Source organism: Malurus melanocephalus, unplaced genomic scaffold (genome assembly GCF_030028575.1).
Source record: "Malurus melanocephalus ecotype Western Australia unplaced genomic scaffold, MMel_1.1 scaffold_252, whole genome shotgun sequence".
Taxonomy (NCBI): domain Eukaryota; kingdom Metazoa; phylum Chordata; class Aves; order Passeriformes; family Maluridae; genus Malurus; species Malurus melanocephalus.
The window spans coordinates 13,306-36,834 of record NW_026623484.1 but is presented as its reverse complement, the minus strand read 5'-3'; the positions used below and the strand labels follow the sequence as shown (position 1 = coordinate 36,834).

General features: G+C 41.6%; 1 protein-coding gene across 1 annotated transcript in view; it reads left to right on the top strand.

The window, feature by feature from the left end:
• SORCS1 (sortilin related VPS10 domain containing receptor 1) overlaps positions 1-22,736 on the top strand; it is a gene marked incomplete at its 5' end in the record, with an annotated part of 249,958 nt that extends 227,222 nt beyond the window's left edge. The window contains 9 exons of the mRNA XM_057375558.1: positions 1,680-1,813; positions 3,545-3,668; positions 4,634-4,746; positions 6,355-6,486; positions 15,650-15,749; positions 19,043-19,148; positions 19,324-19,484; positions 20,874-20,992; positions 22,351-22,736. Of these exons, the coding sequence (XP_057231541.1) occupies positions 1,680-1,813; positions 3,545-3,668; positions 4,634-4,746; positions 6,355-6,486; positions 15,650-15,749; positions 19,043-19,148; positions 19,324-19,484; positions 20,874-20,992; positions 22,351-22,407 (1,046 nt within the window). The remainder of the gene's footprint in view (positions 1-1,679; positions 1,814-3,544; positions 3,669-4,633; positions 4,747-6,354; positions 6,487-15,649; positions 15,750-19,042; positions 19,149-19,323; positions 19,485-20,873; positions 20,993-22,350) is intronic.
• Positions 22,737-23,529: the final 793 nt, after the last annotated feature.

The following is a 23,529-nucleotide window of genomic DNA, read 5'->3' as shown; positions in this document are numbered from 1 at the left end:
TTTTTTTTTTTTTTTTTTCTGGGGCAGGTGAAGGCCTGTAGCCTCCATGGCCCTGCATGAAGCTCACAGATTAATTCTCTTGAATCATCTTTGAAATTACCTGGGAGAAAGCAGTCTCCTAGCAGGAGGGCCTATCCAGAGTGAGCTATCCCCATCTGCTGGCCAGATAACAGCTCAGCTTTTCAGCCTCCTGACCCAGCTGTGCTCAGAAGGGCTCAGGCAGAATTGGGTGTTTGAGCCATTCCTTCCCATTCCTTCCTAGCCAGTGTAAGGGCAAGGTCCAAGGATGTGCTGGGCACTCTCTGCTTTGCAGGATCCTTTGAGATCTGCACAATGTGGGAGTGTATCAGACTTTTCATGGGCTCCATCATTGCAGCTGTCACTGCATTTAGCTGGGGAAATTGCTGTTTTTCAGGTCTTAGGGTCTTGCTGAAAGCAGGAGCAGCCTGGTCATGGAAATGGATCTGAGCAGGAGAATGCAATTAAAATCACGAGGGTRAAATTGGGGCATCTCATGAATTTTCAAGGCTGTTGATTGCTGGTTATAAAAGGCAAAATAAGYCAGGGTCTGATGTATAGCAGGCTTTGGTGAATCTGATCATGGAGAACTCTTAATTGGGATGCTTTCAGGTTAAACAGTGTCTGTGTCTATAACCCAGAGAAAGATGCATTTCAGTAATAAATCAGGAACACTGGTCCTTTTTCTGGCATTGTTTATAGTCTGATTTGGGAGATTTTTTTCCTCTCTCTGCCTGTTGTGTGATACAGGATGCTTTCTCCAGAGTGTGTGGTTTTTTTAGGCTGAAAAGCAAGGTCTCAGTGGTGATACRTGCATAGGATACAGCCTGAGAGATCCTTCCCTGAAATACATAAAATTCTCTGACAATGCATCTCAGCTCCATATGAGCAAGATAAGGCTGTGGCTCTGGTTCTCATCACTGGGGATATCACAGATMAGGATGTGTGGATGTGGCCTTAATTTGTTTAAGGAACCCATGTCCCCATGTCACCTGAGGTTTCTTTATTTTTCTTTCCCTGTCACTCAGGACAGTTGCTTTGTTCACTTAGTGAACAGTCAGAACACATTTTAAAAATAATCTATAGAACAAGATTTAACAACAAAGGCCCATCTTTTCCCAGAAGATGGGGAATGTGTAACCCWGGGCATAATGTCACTTGTCGAATGAATTATGTTTTGTTTATACTGAAGACATAAAAGAGTTTATTGATGAAAAGGAGGGAGTAGAAGGTAACATTAAAATGCAGACACTCAGTGAAYAGCTGCCTTCAGAAGAAGTTTCTGCTGAAGTTCACCACATCATAGCAGCTTTCATCAGCAGAGATGCTTCATGCCCACTGAAGCCATTTGTCCTGCATGTTCTTGTGTCTTCCCAGTGAAGGCCATATTCACACCACAGGGCTCTGTCCCTATTGCTTAAGCCATATAACTATATGACATTTKTGCAGTAGAGTCCAAGCTTTTCAGCTCCAGGTACAGGGGTAGCTCCTGTTCCCTGAGGAACAGATTTAAGCCTTCTCTAGAAATGGTACCAAGCCAAAACATTCTGTCACATCCCACAGTGATTGGGAAGACTTTTCTTCCTTCAGCCAGTGGGTATGCCACCCAGATTGCCTTTTCAGATGGAGGGAGGACTCACCTGCCTCTCCTGTTTCTGCAGGCCCCTTGGAACACGTCCACTTGTCCCTACCCTTTGTCACCACGAAGAACAAGGAGATCAACGCCACTGCAGTGCTGTGGCCAAGCCAAGTGGGAACACTCACTTATGTCTGGTGGTTTGGGAACAACACAGAGGTTTGTATTCCTGATGGACTGAGGTAAAAATAGTCCTGGAGGAGCTCTCTGACAAAAGAGGGAGGGAGACAGGGATCTGTAAGTAGAGCTTTGTGTTTGTGGCTGTGACTTAGCTGCAGGGTTTATTGCTATTTCAAGCAAGTTGCCATTGGCTTTCTTCCTTCCATCCAAGATGAACATAGTTAACCAAAATCTGGGGGAGTTTCTATTGTTTTTCTTCACCCTCCTTTCAAGAAGAAAAAAAAAAAAAGTAGAGGCTTTGGCAGGTTTTGGTTTTTTTTGAAAATAACTTTTCAAGCTGAAGCTGCTTTCATATCTGGACGTGACCTATCTTGAGCCCAAGCGTGTTATGCTAAACCACATGTGCAAAAGGACCTTATTGTGATGTGCTACAGGTGGATGGAATGGTTCCTAGCACACCTCCCTGCCCCTGGGCTCTGCTCAGATAGGAGAGTCTCATCCATCACATTCTGCTGCCTCTATTCTTGCATCTTGGTAAATCTGCACAGACATTTGAACTGTTACTTCACATATAATTGTGGCTGGAGTTCTGAGAAATCCTAATTAGTTTCTGAGGGGAGAGATTGTCATGGATTTTTTAGAATCAAGAGGGACCTTCGTAATCACACATGGTTCTCTTCTGTGYCATGCAGGTTGGAGAGTTTGATCAGTACCTTCTGCTTTATTTAAGCCTTTGTGACTAAGGCAGAACCTAACTTTGTTGTTGTTCTTTTGCATTAATAATTTTCCTCAGATKATGGAGAATTCACTGCTTCTCCTTCTGACCATCTCCCTCAACTGTTTCCCCACAGCTAATTATCCTGAGCTTTGAGCTCATGCACCGTGTTTGTAGTCTGAATTTATCTAGTCTGGGATTCAAGCTGTTGGATCTTGTTATGCCTTTTTGTGTAGATTAAAGAACTCTCTGTACTACCAGCAATCATCTCCCCCTAGAGGTACTTGCAGGCTGTGATTGTCACCTTTTAACCTTCCCTCTGATCTCCTAAGCTCGTAAGTGATAAGGGTTGGTCTGAWTCTGTTCTCGTTGAAGTGAGAGTTTCACTATAGACTACAATGGCAACAGTTTGACTTAATGCTGGGTGCTCTGAAGATCTCACCCAGAGGTCATTAATAAGTGAAAACAGAAGTTAAGGCAGAGTCTGCTGGAGGACAAAACTCATTGACAAACTGGTTTAATAGCTAAAGGGATCTGTGTCTTCTCAAGCATCAGCTTTTACCAAAAATAATGTCTCTGTATGAATGGACAGCATGGGACAGCAACTGTGAAATCTTAATTTGGCTCGTTCTGTAGCAACCTCCTTGAGTCATCTTGAGCAAAATACTTGTACTAGATTTGGGAAATGAGGGGGATATCTGATCAGTGAGTCTTGCAGACCCTTAGAGCAGGATCAGGGCCTCTCTGGGGAGTGAGCAAGGACGGGCACTTCAACATGGGATCCAAAACAACCAGCATGCTAAGGGGAAAGTTACAATGTAGCTCCTTTGGAAATTATAGGGACCTTACTCTGAACTTCAGGAGGACATCCCTGTCTAGCATTTGTGTGCCTCTCTAAAAAAGAGCTGCCATGCACAGGGCCCCTCCTGGGTCTGAATTTTCCAGTCTGGAGCTAACTCCCTGAACCATCCTGATAGGTTAGACAGCCAAACTCATTTTTGCTTCTCCTTTACAGCCAAATTAACTTAATTTTGTGTTTTGTGATGTATTTGCAGCCACTGATCACATTGGAAGGGAGCATCACATTCACATTTTCTGTGGAAGGGATGAACACCATCACCGTTCAGGTCTCGGCAGGAAACACCATTCTTCAGGACACAAAGACTATTGCAGTGTATGGTGAGTTCTTCCTCTGTCATTTCACACAGGATTCTCCACAGTCAACAYTTAGAGAGCCAGGTTAGCTGGCAGCAGTGAGAGGTCTTTATTCCAGGATGCTTTGAGTGAGATTATGATTGAGTTCCAGAGTTACCAGTTGAACATAATACCTCTGAAGTCCACTGGCTGACATTAGTGCAGACTGACATGATTGCAGAACATTGATTTCCTTCCCAGAGCTCTCTGCATGTGCTCCATCACTATTGGATCATCCTTGCATGATTGTCAAACTGTTAGTTTRTTTTGCAAGCTGCTTTTCCCCCTTCTTGGCCAGTAGAGGCCTCTTAACTCACAGAAAAACTGCTCAGCTTGAAAGATAAATCAATGCTGCGTGCTGCAGTTCTGCACAGAATTCTRTACTGATTTGACATTGTGCTCATGCCTCAGAAGCAGTTAGGGCACAAAAATACCAAATAGTGTAGATGGAGCCTAAAACCCASTGGGAATCCCAGTTTTAGCTGATGGTGATCAATGTGGGCACCTCTGTTAAAAGCAATAGAGATTAAATACATTTTCCAAGGCTAGTCCTCTCTCCACATTTATCCCTCYAGTTAAGGGTTTGGGGCACATCTGTGAGAGTCCAATCACAGCTTCCTTCACAGGGCTTGTCTGTTCCAGAAGTCACAGTGAAGGTAACAATTCATTTACATTCCCAGCACAGCTCCCTTTGCACTGCTATTCATCCACTCAAGTAAGGACTGATCACCTTTTGCAGTTCTAGGATACTCAAGTAATGAATGTCCCGGATTCTCCACATCTCTCAGTGAGTCTGTCGGGCAGGCTGCTGGATTCTGTCACAGTCTGTGCACCATCTGCAAATTGATTGAGCAAAACCTGAGCTGCAGCAGGTCTCACAAGGTTCTGACCCCTCGTTTGGCACTGAGGAATTTCACAGTCTTTACTCACCTCTCTGTCATTGTCTGCAGAGAAATTCCAGTCCCTGAGGTTATCATTCTCTCCAAACCTTGATGACTACAACCCAGACATCCCAGARTGGAGGAGAGACATCAGCAGAGTAGTCAAGAGAGCTCTGGTGGAGGTGAGCTGTGTTCATAACCTGTGTTACAAAGGTTCTATTCCTGCATTATTCCTTCATTGGGACTGTATCAGCTGTTCTCTCAAGATGTCTCTTTGTTTCCATCACTCACAAATGGAGAATAGGCAGCGTTTGATGACACCATCCTGAATTTTAGGTGAAACAGTCTCCCCCTATGACAAACTGGTGGCCAGAGTTAGCCTTCAGTGTAAAGCAACACTGTTCCAATGGAATTGCRAATGTGCTGTGGAAAATTTATGAGACCAAAAATTAAACAATTTTTACTACCCAGAAGAGCACCACACAATTGCTTTAAGCCCTTCATATAGCATGAGGCTCACAAGGCAGGATTGGAAGCTGTTTTCCCATCAACACTGCAGAGAAGCTCTGAAGTTGCTTTTTAACTATGGAACAGAATGTCATAAAATATTCTAGTGTTGCTGAAGATTTGGATTTGAAATTGAGGAGGTAAAAAGAGTTAGAAGAGATAGCTGGGGTTTCTCAGCTCAGTAGAAAAATAGTGCAAGGGATTGTTTGAAATAGTGTTTCTGCTTTTTTAAAAATACTCAGATTTTGAAAAGACACAAGGCTTGTTGATTTTGTTAACAAGCTTGTATGCTATTTGTGGCATCACCTGTGCAAAAATTCTAGAAAAGCACTGCACTAATCATATGCACAAACTTGTCTGAATTGTTTCTGAGAATTTTCTTCTGATATTTTGTTAAAACACAGAAGGAAAGGGGAAAAAAAGAACATTCTGGAGCTTGATCTTCTGACATATTTATGTCTGTGCCAAGTATTCAAGTATCTATTCATCTTCAGGATGAATTTTCAGAATATAAACATCTCAATAAAACAAAATCAAACCATAAAAAAGAATTGTAAAACCACAGTACCAAGGGTACGTTCCAAAAGCAGAGCAGTGAAAACACAAAGTCTTTTTGTTATTTGATTGAAAAAATAAAAATTGATAGCTAATTATCCATCTTTATATAGCTAAACGATTCACCTTAAACAAGCCTTTGTGAGAAGTTCCTGTAAAAATTAAAGATAAACCCAGTAGATTTCTACAGCAATTAAGTAAACGGTATAAAAATGAGTCAAATAACTAAATAATTCAATAGGAAATTATAGCTGTRCTATAGAATTTTTATGAACTTTTATTAAAGTATTATATTCTTATTACAGAATATCACAGACTTGGATAAAATTCTGCATATGAAATTACAGTTCTGTACTAAAATCTGATCTTCTCTCTGAGCAGGAATAATTCCATATTATCACAAAATATCCTATTTTGTGTTCTGATCGTAATTATTTGCTCGCATCACTGATTTTCTGACTTCTGTCTCCTACTTTTGAAAAAAAAAATCATTCCCAGCCTCTGAAAATGAAGGCAATGCTGTRACTTTTTCTTGACACCTTAAAACAACCTGTTAGGCAAGCACAAATAATGCAAACCCTGGAGTACTTTTTTTTCTGTATTTTGTCTAAGATGTCAAAATTAGGAATATTGAAGTACTAATTTAAAAATTTCAGCCAACAAGACRTACATAGAAGCTCTCAGTGCCATCCACACTGCTTCTCTCTCCATTTTTTTCTGTCTATCAGGCCACAGGTATTTCCAGCAAGCACGTTCTGGTTGCGGTGCTCCCTGGACTGCCCACATCTGCCGAGCTCTTCATTTTACCTTATCAAGATGCCACGGGAGAAAAAAAAAGAACAGCAGCAAACCTGGAGCAGGTACTGTGTCCATTACTTGGAGAATGTATGTTTATGCACTTGCATGTGTTTTTCTATATATATGAGATAAATACATATCTYTGTATGTATATGGGATTTGTCTATGGTTAGAACTGATAATTATGGTAGAAGTGCACCTGATTCACTGGKGTACATGTTATACATGTTGCATCCTCTTCAGGTTTGTTTTTTTGGTTTGTTGGGTTGGTTTGGGTAGTTTCATTAGTGGTAGGTTTTTTGGTTTTTTTCTCCCCAGCAATGGAAACAGGCTTTGGAGCAGTATTTAGGCATTTAGATTCCCATTTGTGTTCCCTAAGTAATGTTAATTTGGCATAAATTTGTGTGATGTCATGTCTCTCTCTTAGAAATCCTGTTGTGCTTCATGGAAGGAGGAAGGAACCAGGAAGGATTAAGGGGATGATTCCTGCCAACAGGAACTGTGGAGCTTCATAAAGCAAAGTTTAATGAAACTGTCARGAGTCTAGAAAGCACTGGAGGACAGAGCTGGGTGCTAAACCGAGGCAGTTCAGAACTTGAATAATTCAAGGCACAGGGATGGGTTTGGACGATCTGCCTGCCCTGTGCAGGGTGCAGGAATTGGGGCTGAGCRCTGTGGGTTGTGTTCTCTGTGCACACCTAAACAGGGTATGACTGATAAAGGCCCAGATGGGCCTGGCAGGATCTGTAAAACACTGCTGGGCACAAATCCTGAAATGTCATAGAATTAGAGAATTGTAATTTTTGAGAAGACCTCTAATGTTGTGAAGTTCAGTTGATAACTGAGCACTGCCACGTGCACCACTAAACTGTGTCCCCTTGTCCTCCAGCTCCTTTGCTGTCTCTCAGATTATCATTTCATGTTCCAGGGGTGAGGATAGCTGAGGAAAGCACCACTGCACCTCTGCCTCTCCATGGCTCAAGCCTTGTTAACTTACCTGGGAGCCTCAAGCCACTAAGTCACCCATATTCTTAATCTTTGCCTTGCTCAGCATTCCTAGCTGTCACCTTTTCTTTTGACAAATGGCTTCCTTCTGCAATTTTCACCACCCATGTAATAAACAAAATATGTGGAGATTTACTGCTCTGCAAAATCTTTCCTTCCTTTTCCCCTTCATTTCCCCTTCTCCTTTCTTCCTTCATGAACTGGCAAGGAAGCTAGTCCATAAAATTCCAAATTTAGATCTGACCCAGCTCCCTTCCAGCACTCAGCAGCTTACTCTATTTCTCCCTCCCTTTATGCCTCTCTTTTTCTCTCCTGTGAAAACGAGCTTTGTGGCTGAGSAGAAAGGAAGGCCTGGCAGTGCTCTCATGATCCTTTTTATGGACAGGAAGAAATGTCATTTTCAGGGTAACTCCATCAACATTTCTGGCACCCTGCAGGGTCTGAATGGTAACCTTTGGAGGAGAAAGAAACTATTTGCCATTTGCAGTCAGCTCTTCCCTCTGAAAAAAAAAAAAAATCTTCCCTTCTCTCTTCAGGATGGTCAGAATGTTTTTCTTTCTGGTCTGTGGGGGCTGCATTTCCCTTCCTAGTTACTCTGGTAGAAAATGGTGTTGTTTTCAGTGAGAACTGCCCAAGGGTGTCTCTGCCCTCTGCTCTGAAGTGTATTCTGATACTGCTCCTGCCTTGGCGTCCKTTTTGCCTGTGATCCTTCACGGTGCCTTTCCCAAAGTGTTTCAGAGCTCATTCAACAGCCTCTCCCTGTGCTTGAAGTCCCTGGGATGAGTGCAGGGAGCAGATGTTTTTGATGGCTACAGCTTAAGTTGCTTCTGAGGTACTTGTGATGTATAGTGCTCTTCTCTGGTAGGAATAAAAATCTGTTTTGGGCTCAAGGGCAAGGAACAAGCTATACAAAGGCACGTATGCGAGTCTGCCAGTTTGCAGGTGCACACCCAAAGGAGTTACAGTTCTGAATTATTTTTTCTAATTTAGAAGAGAAACTTCAAAGTATACAGGGAATAAAATGGGAATAGTTTGTACAAGTTCTGCAATGGAATAAGGTTCCTTAAGGAAGCACTTAATTGTAGAGATTCCTTTCTTCATCTCCTGAGCTARACCATTGTTCTGCCATGGGTAACAATGAGGGGTGTATGTGGTTTCATGGACTTTCAYATTTACCAGTAAACCTCATTCATATTTAATAGCCATGGGAGGATTACATTTTGCTGTTTCCCCCTGAGGTGGATTAAGCTGTTCTCTTTCCATTTGATGCATATTCATTTGGCTTTGTAAACATCCTTTTAGGTCTCTCTGTCCAGCCACTCTGTGGTCTCTAGGTGCATAACTCCCGGYGACTTCAGAGGCACTGAGATGTCCACCATCCCTTGAAAATTCAGGTCTTGGTTTCCCATTTGTCAAAGTCAATAATACTCCTCTGTGCCACTCATACTTTATGAGTCTGAGCAGAGTAGGCCATGAATTTTTGGATACAGTAGTAGTGGGACTGTGGTAGTGCCTCACTTGAGTCTTCCTTTAGGGTAGTTCATTTATGTCTCGTGCTTTCTTTGAGACTGKGGGTAGATGGTAAATGCCATTTTCTCCCTGACTTGATGTATCACTTTCATATGATTGTCCCAATTATTTTTTTTTTGTGTATACTTAGTATCAATTATTTTCATATCTATTTGCATTTAGAAATGTGAACTCTGTGTTTCTAATATTTTCCATGGGATACTATTGTACCTTTAAAAACTGACTGCTGTTGACAGATGAAAAAACWGCTACATGATAGTCTGGAGAGGTTTTCTCAGTGTGCAACATGAGGTAATTCACCTAATAATATATAAATACAAAAAAAAAAGTGCTTGATCTACTCCACTTTCTGTGGTCAGTGCAAAGTTGTTCGTCACAGTTTCCAAAAAAAATCAAAAGGCCTTTTCCCTTTTCATCCTGCAGAATCCTAAAACACATTCACACAATCTTGTATTTATGACCAGAATATTGTGACTTTCTATTTGTTTGGRKTTTTTYYCCCYTTTCTTCTTTTCTTTTTTAAYTGGGTCTCTGCTTTATTTAACAGTAGCTGAGGACAGACTACCACCTTGTTTAAAAATGTAGAAATAATTAGCAGTTGTCAAACACTGGTCTTTGAKTTGCATGCTCTGACTGCAGCAACACTGAAATATCCCAAGTCTTGCAAAAACAACCACACAGAATTGCCACTGGCCACTTGGGCTGGAATAGAGTTGATAAACCATTTCCATGGATGGACTTGGTGAATTTGATGATTACAGRATTCAGATCTGCCACCTCAAAAGTACGAAATCCTTTCTCTTTAATGAAAGGCAACTCTCTAATTAGTAACATTTCAAGAAATTGAGTTGTTTTTAGCACAAATCCAGTCCAAAATGAACATTTAGTAGGAAAATATTCTACTTAAAATTCAGTAGAGGGCACTTACGATTACTCAATTTATATCAGTGTATGGTTTTACTCAAAAGGAGGATTCTGAGGGGTTATCTTTTTATTTGTACATTTCACAAATTATCCTCTTTTCATATTGTTTGCTCATGRAGGCTTTTTGTCAAACATAACACGTGCATCTTCTGTTAGTCAAACGTAATGTAAGCAGGAGGTACATGAGAATTCTRAAGTGATGTTTTCATATCAAGTAAAGGTTTCAATGTTACCCTGAATTTCTGCTTAGTTCTCAATTTGTGTGCTTTTCCCTGGCCTATTCAACATTACTGTAAAAGAAAAATGTGGAACAGGGGTAGAAGCAAATAGTAAATGGCATTTGAGGCCTTTAATCTTTCCTCTGAGAAGAGCTCTCAGCATCGTAGCAGGATGGAGAGTTTGGGAAATGGCAAGATCAGCTGGTTGGTAGCCAACTGTGCTCAACATGCTGCAGCTGTGGCCAGTGTCTSTATCCAGCCAGAGAGATGGGAAATGACATGGATGACTGAATGTCAAATGGACAGTGATGAACTGCAAAGATTAAATACCTCTTGGCAATTTAAAAYCATGGAGAGTGGCATTCAGGAAGCCTGTAAGCATATACTTCTTGGGATTCTTTCCTCAAAACAGATTTAGTTTTAATTCTGCTTCTTTGTGGCTGATGGMGCTTCTGTCTTACAGTTTGTGCTTTTCTTTCCCCCAGCCTCCTGAGCTTTAGTGTGTCACCATATCTGCTTTCAGTACTTAACTTTYCTCTGATGTATTTCAGGTATGCCCATCACCAGAATATTTTTAGCAACAGGATCATGACAGTGAAAGCTTCAAATCTTACAGAAAATTGTGACAATCAGTCCTGGAAATTAAACTCCAGGAAGAGGTTGATGTATGGGGTAAATCATCTGATTTTTACTAGAAGACATTTTTTTAAAATCTGTACCTTTGAATGAAGATCAARTCTTTCACTGGGTATTTAGGGGAGGTTGGGCCAGTGTTGAGAAGTAAAGCCAGCTAAGGAGAGAATAAAAAAATACAAACCAAAAGACCTTGTAGCAGGGGCTTGTTTTCCTTAACCAGCTTCTCTTGACAGCTGCCTTTGTGCTGTAGGAGAGGCTGTGTGCATCTCTCACCTCAATACCTTTGAGTTACTCCTGCCACGTGACTGTCAGCCATCAGCCCTCTCTGCCTCTCATCAGAGTGTACAGAACAGCCCTTGATTCTCAAGACAGTTTTTGGTTCCCTTTGTTCATCAAAAGTGGATCCTGGCTTTTATGCCCAGGCTCTCTCTGTGTTCATATCTGCTGCTCCATTCTTTTCCCACAGTAACTGCGGGAATATCCTCGGCCTCGTGCTCTCACAGTGTCCCTGGATGCTCACAGCAGCTTGAATTTAGCATCTTTCATGGAAGATCTGAAGAAATTCCTGCTGGAGCCAGTGAGTCAGTGGCTGTGCTCTGTTCACAAGCAAGCTTTAGAGGCCCCATGTGAAGTGTCCAAGGTTATCCAGGGCAAGTGGCACAGTTTAAAATAATCCACATTGGCCCTGACTCCCGGTTCACTTTCCCAATGCTGGTTCAAGCTGCTTCCCACCAAATCAATGTGCATAATTCTTTCCTTAGTTGTTTATTGATTTGCTCAATGAATTGAATAGAAGTGTAGCRCTCATTAGTTGAGATCTTTACACGGTATCTATAAAATTATCAAGATTCTTAGCTAGTGCATACTGGCACAGTCGAATCACATTCAATTAGTCTAAACTAATTTACACCCAGGGTTTCAAAAGTCAATAAAGGTATGGGAAAATGCCCTTCTCAGTGATAATTCTGCTTCTTGGTGCACATGGTTCTTTTACAGTCCTAAATCTGACAAAATGCTAAGAGAAGCCAAATTAATTTTTGTTTTGTTCCATTTTTAAATTGGAATATCTTTTTTTTTTCCATTCACAAATTGTGTGTTATTATTATTCATTATGTGTCCTTTGATGAAAAATGATACATGAAGAATAGTTCCTATTACTGAATTATTTTTGCACATCATGCTTAATTCTGCAAATGAAGCAGATAAAGTCAATGAGGCTCAGTTAAGGACCAAAACTAATTCTGAAAGCTAATTATTTTCACAAGAGAGACTCTTGAAGACTATAAATTAGGAGGTTGCTATTCTAAGAAGTTTTGTCTTCAGCTGAGTTAGTTGCATCTCCAGGAGGGAGAGATGAAGAGGGAGAGGCCTGAGGCCAACCTGTTCCCCAGCTGAAGGTCTGGTGTTTARCTGGAGTTGCTATTTTTGAAACAGGCCAAAGTACTTTGATGTTTATTTTTCTGCTTTTTAAACCAAAATGCATCCATGGTATCACTTTGAGTGCAGAAATAAAGGGAAGCACAAAACCCAAAATGTTTACCACTGAAACTTTTTCATTACCTCAACAACTGAGGTCAGCCTTTGTAAGGAAATTTGCTTCAAAAAGACACTTACTTTAAACAAATTACACGAGTCAGAACTACTCCTAGATTAAAATCTGATAACTGAACTAGAAAAAGACTTGATAGAGTAAGAAAGGCAGAGGAGTCTCTTCTCCAATCYCAAATGTCCTGACTGACCTTGCAGGGCACAGGTCCCCTTGGGATTCTGTGAGGACCACAGACATTGTCAGCTCCAGCTTTGGAGAGCARTGTCCAATCCCAACATGAATTTGGCCCTTTAGGTTTATTAAGCTGCTCACTGACCTCAAATACTGGCTTTTGTAAACCATTATGTATGTTCTAGTTCAGATAATTTTTAGGAGWACAGAAATGCATTTTCACTCTGTATGTCAGTTTTGAAGAGAATGTTGTTTTCCACATAAAGAAAAATGAAAATATTGTACCAAACAAACAAACATTTTAAAAACATGTCTGAATGCATCTGTTCTTCCCTCAGAAGTGTGTGTCAGGAATCTCCAGAGCTGTCTGAGAAAGGCAGATGTCTGATTCTCACTAGAACTTCTGGCACTTTTGAAGATCTTAGGCTGTTACTCACTTTTTTCACTTGTTCAGATTCCATAAAGACCAAGGAAAAAAAAAGAAAAAAAAAAAAAAAAAAAAAAAAAAGCTGTACACAAAAAGCCACTGGGAAAACATGTAATTAATGGAGCCAAAGAAATATGCTCTATACTCTGAACAGAATGAACAGTTTTGCTGCCAGTTTTGACACTTTCTGTGTAGTTTTTGTACAGTTAYGGTTATTTCCAGCCTCTGCTGAGACACTGATGGTCTCAGGCAGAAATGGTTTTAGTCTGAGATGAATTTGTGCAGGATGTCATACAATGAAGTCCTCATTCATAATCAAATAACAATGCAGCACAATAATAATAAACTTCAGTTGTGACTCTTTCTGTCGTTCTTTTCCCGACCATTTCACACTTAATGCCTCTCCCCTTCCTGTTTTTCCTTTCCATCAGCCCTCCAGAGAGGAATACTTGTTGATTTTTCTCCTTCTCACACACCTTGACTGCTGGGAGGCAGCCACAGCACCCCTGAGCTGCTGTTCTTCCTCTTCACTCAGTGCCGTGGGAGCCCTCAGGCCGGCCAGGGGATCTCACTGTCCCTTCAAGTCTTAGTGCCCAACAAAGTCTCTTGTGCTTTTTCATGCTGATTTTCTCCAGATTCTCCTATTCTTCCATTTCTTGCTCTAGTCTTTGAAGAATTGGATATAATAATAATAATAATAATAATTCCTCCAGTACTACACAGCAATGTGTGCTAGCTGCAGGCTCAGTTACATATCACACTAAGCCTCTATTTGTATAGAAGACATCGTGGATGTTTTTTACCTCTGCTGTTTCCCTGCCATTTTGTGCATCTATCACAATGTGTTGAAGAGGAATGACGCAATGTGGTTGGCTCATTTCTTTTCTTTAGTTTACCATCTTGTATTTGCTTTTGGTTGGTTTTTTTTTTTGTTTATTTTTTGGTTTTGTTTTTTTTTTTTTTTTTCCTTTCCCCAGAACTTCAGCTGCCCCAGCAGCATCAGGATCTCAGAGCAGAAAGGAAAATTCCTGCAGGGTTATGAAGGAGAGCTGTTAGGTTTCATTTGGGGCTGGATACAGCCAGCATGATATTTTTCCCAATAGTTCCATGAGCCATTAATGTACCTGGTTTGCAGCAYAACATGCATCTGTTGCTCCAGTTTTAGAGATGAAAAACTTTTTATAGTTGTCAATCTTGGTTATTAATATGCTCAAATCCTTAAAGAGGGCTATAATTTGCTTCCCAGGCATTCTTCATGTACTGCACATCTTTGTGTCACCATCCCTGCTGCTCTGAGCTCAACAGATGGCTCTTTGAAGGCAGGTGGTATTTTTTTCTTGCTGTTGGAAGAAATATATTTACTGCTCGTGCTGGCACTTGTGAAATAAATTGTATCTTTAAAGAGATATATTTAAAAATATAAATAAAAWGCCTGTAAGAGTTACTGCCAAATTGATATTGGACCAAAGGCACCTATTCAAGTGATCAGCAGCCAGAAATGAAGTGTATGAGCCAAGAGTATTGAAAGAACCATTAAGAATGTTAAAAAAAAATAAATAAAAGAAGCAGATAAATCTCATACTGTGATGAATGATAGCAAAGGAACATCTAATCATATCTGGGTAGAATTTACTGAAATAGCTCAACCAGACAAAAATGAAGAACATGGAAAAGATGGTGTAAAAATTATTGGAATGGTCATTTTTCTGACAATTTTTCATTAATCTTCAAGGGGGAATAAGGATTTATTTAAAASAAATTAAATTAAGTGGTGAGCACTAGAACACGATTCCTCTTGATCCTGGAATTGGTATCCCAGTATGGCTATAAAAACACATTCTCAGGAACTGCATTTTAAGGGTTATGGGGGTGTTGTGTTTACAGTTTTCCAACCATCTCTGCCTCATAAGCCAACATGCAGTGAATGTTCAATTAGAAAATTGATCTCTCTGTAAAAAAAGTGCAATACGTGAAACATCAGGCAAAAGGATGTACAAAAGACACGCAAAAAAATTCTCAACACCATGTCTTTGGGCTTAAATTCCTTCATTAATCTATCTGGATTTTTTGTTTTTAATGGCAACGTGCCTGTAACTTCTTGCATGTAATGAAGTGTGATGTGGAAAAAGTGGCTCTGCATATTGTGACAAACTGACTTTAAAAAAGGCATGTTTGCCAACAAATTGGTCCTAAGTTTGGCTTCTTAAATGTAAAAATACAGATTTTTTTAAATGTAAAAATACAGATTTCATGGGGTCTTATCCCCACAAATGCTCATCTCTCCTGTTGTGTCCCTAAAGGAAGAGTAATCTGCCTCATTTCTGCTAGACCCCTACTGATGTCATCAGAGTTATGGCAAGATAATCTGGTGATCTGAAAGCTCTGTGGAACGTCTCCCCCATGAAAGAAAGTCATCTCTGCATGTAACCCATAAGAAGAGATGGAACATGCATTTTGTTTAAGCCACATCCTGTTGTCAGTAAACACTTCCAGATTCAAGTTGGTTCTGGTACATATTTAAGGATTAGGGAGCAGCTGGCTTGAAACTCAGAGCTGGATGAAATGAAATTTGCTTTTAGAACTTGAAAATTAAACTGCAAGCTGTGGCAAGGACCTAAACCATTCTTTTTTTTCAGGTATATCACATGTCAGGAACATCCTCTAAGATCATGGAACTGGCCACTCAATGAGCAAGAAGTTATTTATTATGAGCAAATGTGCATTAACAATTGAAATGTTTATTTTTTTTTAAATTTCCCAACCAGATTTCAGAAACACTGATCCAGAAACTGAACCAAAACCTGGTCCATTTTGAGTTGAAGCCAGGAGTTCGAATCCTTGTCCATGCTGCCCATTTAACAGCAGGTGAGTGTCCTCTGTCTGTGGATGCCTTTTGTAGCATTGAAAGCAATATATTGATGGTAGTGGTGTATTATCAGCTGTATTTTAAACATTTCTTATTTTTATATAACAGTAACAGCACAGTGYATGAGCAGACATTAAARTRTTTATTTTACCTCCCCTTTCTATATCATGTCAAGAAAACATAGTGGCTTTTGCATTTACAGCTAATCCCTTTGTTTTCCTGTGTGCAAGAATTTACTGGTTTTTTTTTTGAAATGTGGTATAAGTAGCAGTAGAGGGTGGTTTTTTTGGTTAGCCCTGAAATATGCAACAGCAAAGCAGCACCAGGGCATTTTCAGCCTGGGCCACRCAGTGCAAAGGTTACCAGCCAGCCTTGGATAGTTCAAATATTCTAGAGTCAACAAACATTCAAAGCAACTAAATGCACTTCAAAAGTTGCTCAGCAGTTTGAAAGACTAGAATCAATATAGATATGCACAAAAATAAGATCAGGCAGTTTGGACTTTAACTAATCCTGTCTCAAAATAAGTAATCTCCAAAGTCCTGATATTTAATTAYATGTGTCTCTGTCTATTCTACATGCTAAAACCTCATTTCCAGCACAGGTCCTATTTAATTGCTACAAGAGATGGGACAAATCYCTGCTTTTAGGGGTTCACTTTCCCCAGGAGATGCTGATAATTCTGATTAGTTCGTATCAGCTTCTTTTGATAACTTGCAAACATAAACTCTCAGTTCATTTGTACCAGCAAACTGCTCTCCAGGATAGTTTTTGTGGTATGMATGGATCTGCCCAACCTGGTGTGAGTCCACGTGCTGCCTCGTCTGTAAAGTAAGGAAAAGGAGACTGTTAAGAAAAGGTTTGATGCAATTGCCTTTAAATCCCCGCAAAAGAAAGGCTTGGTGTTTCCAATATTTGATTTTTCCTACGCAGAACTTTCTGATATCTCTCCTGGGAATTTTGGTGTATGTTTCTGCTTTCCAGTAACTGTGGAACAGATGACCAGTTGCTTACTTTTAGACAATTTAGAAAGCATATAATCTGAACTTCAAAAATGGAGTTACCTGCAATTGCTCATAATTTTTACCAAAAATGCACGTTTTTATTTGTATTTACACACAGACACCAGGACTGAGTACTTTTGGCTATGATAGAAGCAAACACTCATTTGTTCTGCAAGCTATGCTTTGTTGTACTTTCTTGAACCCTCTGGTGAGTGATTGCTGTAACTGGACTCACTATGTCCTACAGGAACGCTATAGGATATTTTCTCTTGCAGAAACAGRATTCAGTAAGAATGCAAAATGAGCTTGGATGGCCAAACTATGTRTTAAAAACCCAGAGAGCAGCCACTGTGTGGTCTTTGAGGGATTATGACTCCTTAACAAGCTGTAGAGGTCATGACTGTTCTCCAAGTAAAAGGTCCAATTTCACAATATCAAAACTTTTGAATCATTTAAATTTGACAAAAAGCCATGAGAGTTTTCCCTCTCTGCTGAAAGCTATTCTTTTTGTTGTTAGAAAATAAGAAGAATTGTCCTTTGGAAATCCAAGCTATTATAAAAATTTAAATAAAATAAAACAGGGAAACCTGGAAAACAAGGGAGTGCCAGAAGCAACCTTTAGAAAATGCAGTCCTGGGGGAATGCACGTGGCCCAGAGATGCTGCTCTGGTKTACGTTACCCCTTCTTTCCCAGCCTTTGCACTATGGTTTTGTGACCTTGTGTTGGACTCTGGCAGCTCTGGGCTGTAGCTGGCTGTGTTTTTGTGTGTTTGTGTAAGTGCACACTCGTGTATGAACAGCTACATTTATTGCTGTGCCTCAGTGCACATGGATGCTCTCCCCTGTGTATGGCTGACCATGCACTGCAGCAATTCCTGCAGCAGAGGAGCTGCAGGGAGCAAAAGTGCAGGTATCTAAAGTAGTTTGGAGTGGATATTCCACCAGAACCTGTAGAAATGGTCCAACAATGTGTGTGCGTTGTCTGTGAGTGTGTGCATTCTCTGGAGCACTGAGGAATGACAGGCATTGGCCTCAGCTCATTTCAGACTTCTGTCTTCTTTGTTCAGGCCACACTGGAGGAARGATTAATTTATGGCAATTATAGACAACAGATTGCAATTCATTCATCATGTTCATTCCTTCTTCTCAYGAGATAAAAAACAAACTGATGTCCCCATCCCAACAGACAGCGACTTCAGCTCTAAGGCAGAGGAGAATATGCCAATATTCCTCACAAAGCMGTTAAATAGCTGTTTATTACTAGGCTCTCAGTGCAGCATTAGAGCAAGAACATTGAGTGATGCTGATTCTGAATAGGCTGGAGAGCCACTTTGTCATCCCACAGAACTGCRGAGACCCACAAAACACAGATGGAGAGGGGAACGAGTGGAGATGTGTGAGGAATTCATAATAACATTTATTTCATTATGGTGTCTGCTTGATATGGGAAAGGGAAGTTTTTTCACTTGTCTTTGTAAATTTTGGCTTTATCAGTCTGGATGTGAAGCTGAAAATATGTGTGCATGTTATGTGTGTGCCTTAGTAAGTATTTGCTTGTGTGTGCCTGTTTCCTTGTTTCTTCCAGCCCTGGTTGAGGAGGGGTCTGTTCTGTGCATGTGAGGAGGTGCAGGAGAGGGGGAGGATGTGTTTGGCAGTGGTTCAGGTTTGCCCTGCAGAGAGGGGTACTCCCTGGGCCATGTTCTGTGTGTGAGGATGTGTCAGCTCCTCGCATGGGCACAGCTGGAGCTCTGTGTGTGTTGGCAGTACAGTCCATGGGTGTCTGCACCAACAACTGACCCCTGCAGCTGTGTGTGAAACTGCYTGGGTGCTCACTGCCTTCCTCTGTGCCTGTGAGAGAGCGATGGATACTCTGGAATACAATTCACTGCGTATTTCTGGGAAATACGTGCTTCTGGATGGTTTGTGTGGCCTCATTTTGCAAGGGGCTGTGCCAAGATGGTGAACAAAACTCTCTGATAAGTACAGAGAACCTTTTTGTCTGATTAAGATTGGTTTTGCTGTTCTGTTTTGGTTTTTTTTTTTTTTTTTTCTTTGAATCTGAAAGGAAGCCCTCTAAGGGGAAAGCTGTGGAACTTCACATCAAGGGTTATGTTGAGCAYCACAGGTGATCTGAACCCAGGTTTCTTCCCAGGTGTTTTAGAAAGGGGGAGAAGCCCTGGAGATGTGTAGACCTGCTGCAAGTGCAGTAAGAGAGAATGAACTGTATTTCTGGAGGGGGCAGCTCTCACTTCAGGCTGGGGTGGCTCTGACCTTGTCCTCTCTTGCAGCTCCCCTGGTGGACCTCACCCCCAGTCACAGCGGTTCAGCCATGCTGATGCTCCTCTCTGTCGTTTTTGTGGGATTAGCTGTGTTTATAATCTACAAATTCAAAAGGTACGACTATCCCTGAGCCACTTCTGTCTCACCATTGCTGCTTTTCACTGAGGTGTTTGGGGTTTGTTCTGCTGGGTTTTCTTTTTCAGAGTGAGTTGTTTTTTTGGTTTGTAAAAGCTGATACTACCTCATCTGCCAGAGTACCACACAATGATGGTTTCTGTTAATGTTTTAGGAAGATTCCTGGCCTTAATATATATGCACAGATGCAGAATGAAAAAGATCAAGAGATGGTCAGTCCAGTCAGTCAGAGGGAAAGCATCCCTAATGTCCCTCAAAGTGAGCTGATGAGCCCTGAGCAACTAGTAGATGAGAAGTTGGAAGTCCACCCCATAGGTAAATAACTTGCAGCATCTGCAGCTGGTCAGACTCTGACTTATAATTGGCTAACCTTTTTCTCAGCCTCCCCTCTTCCCGTATTCCTGCACAATCCTCCTCCCATCCTCTTCTGCTGCAATATTAGTTTTGCTACAGAAAACCTTTAACTTCTGCCTCTCCCTCATTGCCATGTGATGAAAGGGAGGGGAACAACTTTAGGCTTTTTCTCTCTCCTAGTTGCTCTATGTAGATCCCCTCACCTTCTCAAAAGAATCTTTCTGGCAATGTAAATTATTTTGCTGGGGCTGATATAGTTGTGGGGCTAAGCCCCATATCCAGAAGAACTTCAGCCACTCTCACCTGGGACATGGAGGTGAGCAGGTGATTTGGTAAGTAATATCTAAARTCTGAGTATTTGTTGATGCTTTGACTGCTGGGATCTTTGTGCTGTGCCAGACCTTGTTGCCAGCAGCAATGTTAGTCTGGCAGATTCCCAAATAAACTGAGCAAAACCTGGAATCTCAGTATTGGACAGCTGGGTTTATCCTCAGGCTGACTTCTCCCACAGGCCTCTGTGTTTGAAAATTTCCAAAAGCAGGCTTTTTTGAATAGATTTGGACAGGGCATTCTGGGACCAGTCACACATTTGCTCMTGCTTATGTTTTCTGTTACCCTGGCTGCAATGGAAGTGTTGGGACAGAGCAGGGAGGTTTCAGTCTGGAGACATGTTCAGCTAAAGCCAGGATTGCTTGGGCATTGCTCAGTTTCAGTCAGGAGGTCCGAACCAGAGGTACCCCTGGAAATACAGAGATGCACCTATTTTAGGGAATTAAAGAGAAAAGGCTGCCCAGGAGTGTCCTTCTCTGGAGATACTCAAAATTCCCCTGAACACAATCCTGTGCAAACTGCTCTGGGTGAAATTGTTTTAGCAGGGGTGTTGGACTAGATCATCTCCAGAGCTCCCTTCCAACCCCAGCTGTGACGCTGTGACTTAACCAGGAGTGAAGCACAGTTGCAACTGAGATTCCTTATTTGCAAAATTTCATCAGCTTAAACAAACTTCAGATCTCACCTGAGGATGTCCCTAAAATCTGTTAGAGTGTTTGCTAAAGGAGGCTTGGGAGGGAACAAGGAAAAGGACAATTAGAGGAGTGAGTGTGATGTGGTGAGATTGTGGCCTGTGTAACAACCTGGCAGGAAAATGAAAACTCTTGATGAAACTGATGTCTCAGCTTGAAGCTCCACTGCAGTCAATGCTGATCTCTCCTCAMCTGTTCACTGAGGAGGTTTTTTTAGCTTTTAAAAGCTTTTAAGCAGCTATTCCTCAGCAGACCTGGGCACTCCTGCTTAGCAGAACACAGAATGGAGTGAGGGGACCAACCTTCCCATGTGGTATTCCCCATACAGAGCAACCTCAGGCCACAGTCCAGARCCCAAGGAAAGGAAATGCAACCAAGGTAGTCTGGACAGAGGACTTCCAAAAAGCTTGTGGATCACCAAGAGGTTTCAAGCCAAGACCCAGAGCGGTGGGTCCTAAACTTTAACAATTCTGTTTTACATTTAGTTTTGTTTCTTTTTTTTTTGTTTTGTTTTGTTTTTGTTTGTTTTTGTTTCTTTGTTCCCCAGAAACCTCCAAGGCAAAAGTGGTGAAAGATGGTAAGGGAGAAACACCCAATTTCAAGTCAGGAACTCTCCTTATAGAGAGTTTAGGCTTTAGAGCTTTAGGCTTTGAGCTTCGCCTTTCTCAAAGAATGCAATGGTGGTGGTTCATGCTGCTCCAGGAGCAAGGARAAACACATTTTCACAGGTCACTCAGACTGCAGTGGCAAGGATCAGTCACTGCTAGCTCTGTGCAAGGCACCTTTAWAACTGCTCTTGCTGGTGGTGGAAACTTTAATCCTAAAAAGCTTTAGGATAAGAGAAGTTTTTTAAGCAAATTTTGGGGKCAGGTTTTATCATTTGGTGCATCTATAGCATTTCTGGCTTTCTATAACAGCCAGAATTTTAAACGTTTCTCAGCTGTGCTACTGGACACTACATTGAACCAGAAATTGGCCTTTTTCAACTCATTGGTTCACAGCTGTAACTGCACTAACAAGCACTAAAGGTAAATGTGTGACATACATAATTGAGTCTGTGTATCAAAAGGAATCAATCCAACAAACTTCCTAAGAGTGTTTTTCCATGCTGTCAGTGAGATGAATGAGAAAACTGAATCAGAGCTCATTGACAAAATGAAGAGGTCTGGACCTARGTGTGAACAGAATAAAAAGTGCAAAGGCACTCTCCTATGCAACCRCCTCATCTGTTTCTGGAAATCAGCAATTTCTTTTTTAATGAGTTTTCTTTCTTTTGGGAAAACAAAGCAAGACTATAATTGGGTATTTCTCTTTTGTATGCTTGTTCAGAAACCTTTTTTTTTTCCATCACCTTTGACTAACATTCAGGGATCCTGCCTTGGAGGAATCTGAATTAATGTCCCTGCACCATTTCATTTTCTCTCCAAACYCTGCAAGCAAAGCCTCACATTCCTATTTTCTGGATGTGAGTGGTTTAGGCACTTCTTTTGCAAATGCAGAGGTTAAGTTTATTTATGAAACCTCCCGCACCTTATCACTGCAAGTGAGTTACACATTTCCTTTGAGGACTCAGCCCCTCCTTCCCTCCACCCCTCTGCTCCTGCCTTTCCCTCTACTCTTCAGCATGGGTGAATCATCCTCATTAGCAAAAGAACAGGACATCATCTTCAGTCTTTGAATGACAAGAAAAGATTTCTGGAAAGAATGTGTCAGTCTGGAACAGTTGAACCCCAAAGGCCATCAAAGTGATACCTTGACTAAATATGCTTGTTTTTTACTGACTTTTATTTTGTTATTTGCCACAGGAAGTATTTCCACAGCTGCTGAGCCCCAGAGCACAAAAGAAATCCCTACCTATGTAAATGGTTGAACTGAGGACGCCAACATCTGTATCTAGAAAAGAGGGAGAGCTCACTGCATTTGGACTTTTTAATTCTTCAGATGACAAAGGGTTTTTAGCTTTAAGCCTGTGCATGTGGACATTATACTGAGACCATAGTGGAACTGCATTGTACAGGTGTTCAATTTTAGTGGGGGGTGGGGGGAGAGGAACTGGTACCACTATTCACTCCTGCGGCCCTTCCCCTCACCCTTTCACTCTCTTTTTTCTGATCTGTCTCTAATTTGTAGAAAATTCATAATGATATAGGCCAAGAATATGCATGGGGTGGGGGGGTCTCTTCTTTAGGGAGAAGGGTGGGCTGGGGTGTTGGGGGAGAAGGGCTGGGGCGGTGGGAGGGAGCATTTTGGGTTCTTGGCTTTAGGTTTAACTGCTCTTTTAGCACTTTGGGCTGCCGGACGGGCAGCCGCCCCAGCAGACTTCCCTAGGACACATACACAAAACCAATCACACTGGAGTTTAAAGGCACTGAAAATATTCTTGGTCAGTCTGGTTTATGTCTCTGTTTGGACTCTGCCCTTCGTTCCTCTAGCTGCAGCTGCTGCCCGAGCCCCACACTGTGAGGAGGCTGAGTGTCAGTGKGGGTGATGCCAACTGCGAGGCCAGGCTCCTCCTCAGCTTTCTCAGCCTGCTCACACCAAGGAATCCCGCTGGGAGGACCATGGGAAGGCCACTTTTCCTCCTAACCCTGCACTGCAGGCAGGAGGGTATTGCCAGCAAGAATTTACACTCTGCTTTGTGCCAGCCTTACACCTGCAATTTTGGCTGGGAGAAAGCAGCACCCATGCAGTGCTGATGGCTGAATTTGTCTGGGCAAGTCCCGGGGGTCTTTTCCTTTTCAGAATCCCTCAAGACCTGCTAGTTTTTTAAAGACACCTTGTCCACAGAACAGGGAGCTGGGAAAGGTCCATGCACAGTTTCCTATGGCTTTCTTGTCACCCCARTTTGTTGCAGATCTGCAAGCTCCTGCCACTGTGGACAGAGAAGGGACAATTKGGCCTGGGACTGCTACCACACATTTTGAGCCTCAGCACCACAGGACCRCTCTCACACAAGATTTGATTTCTTACCATAAATTAAGCCT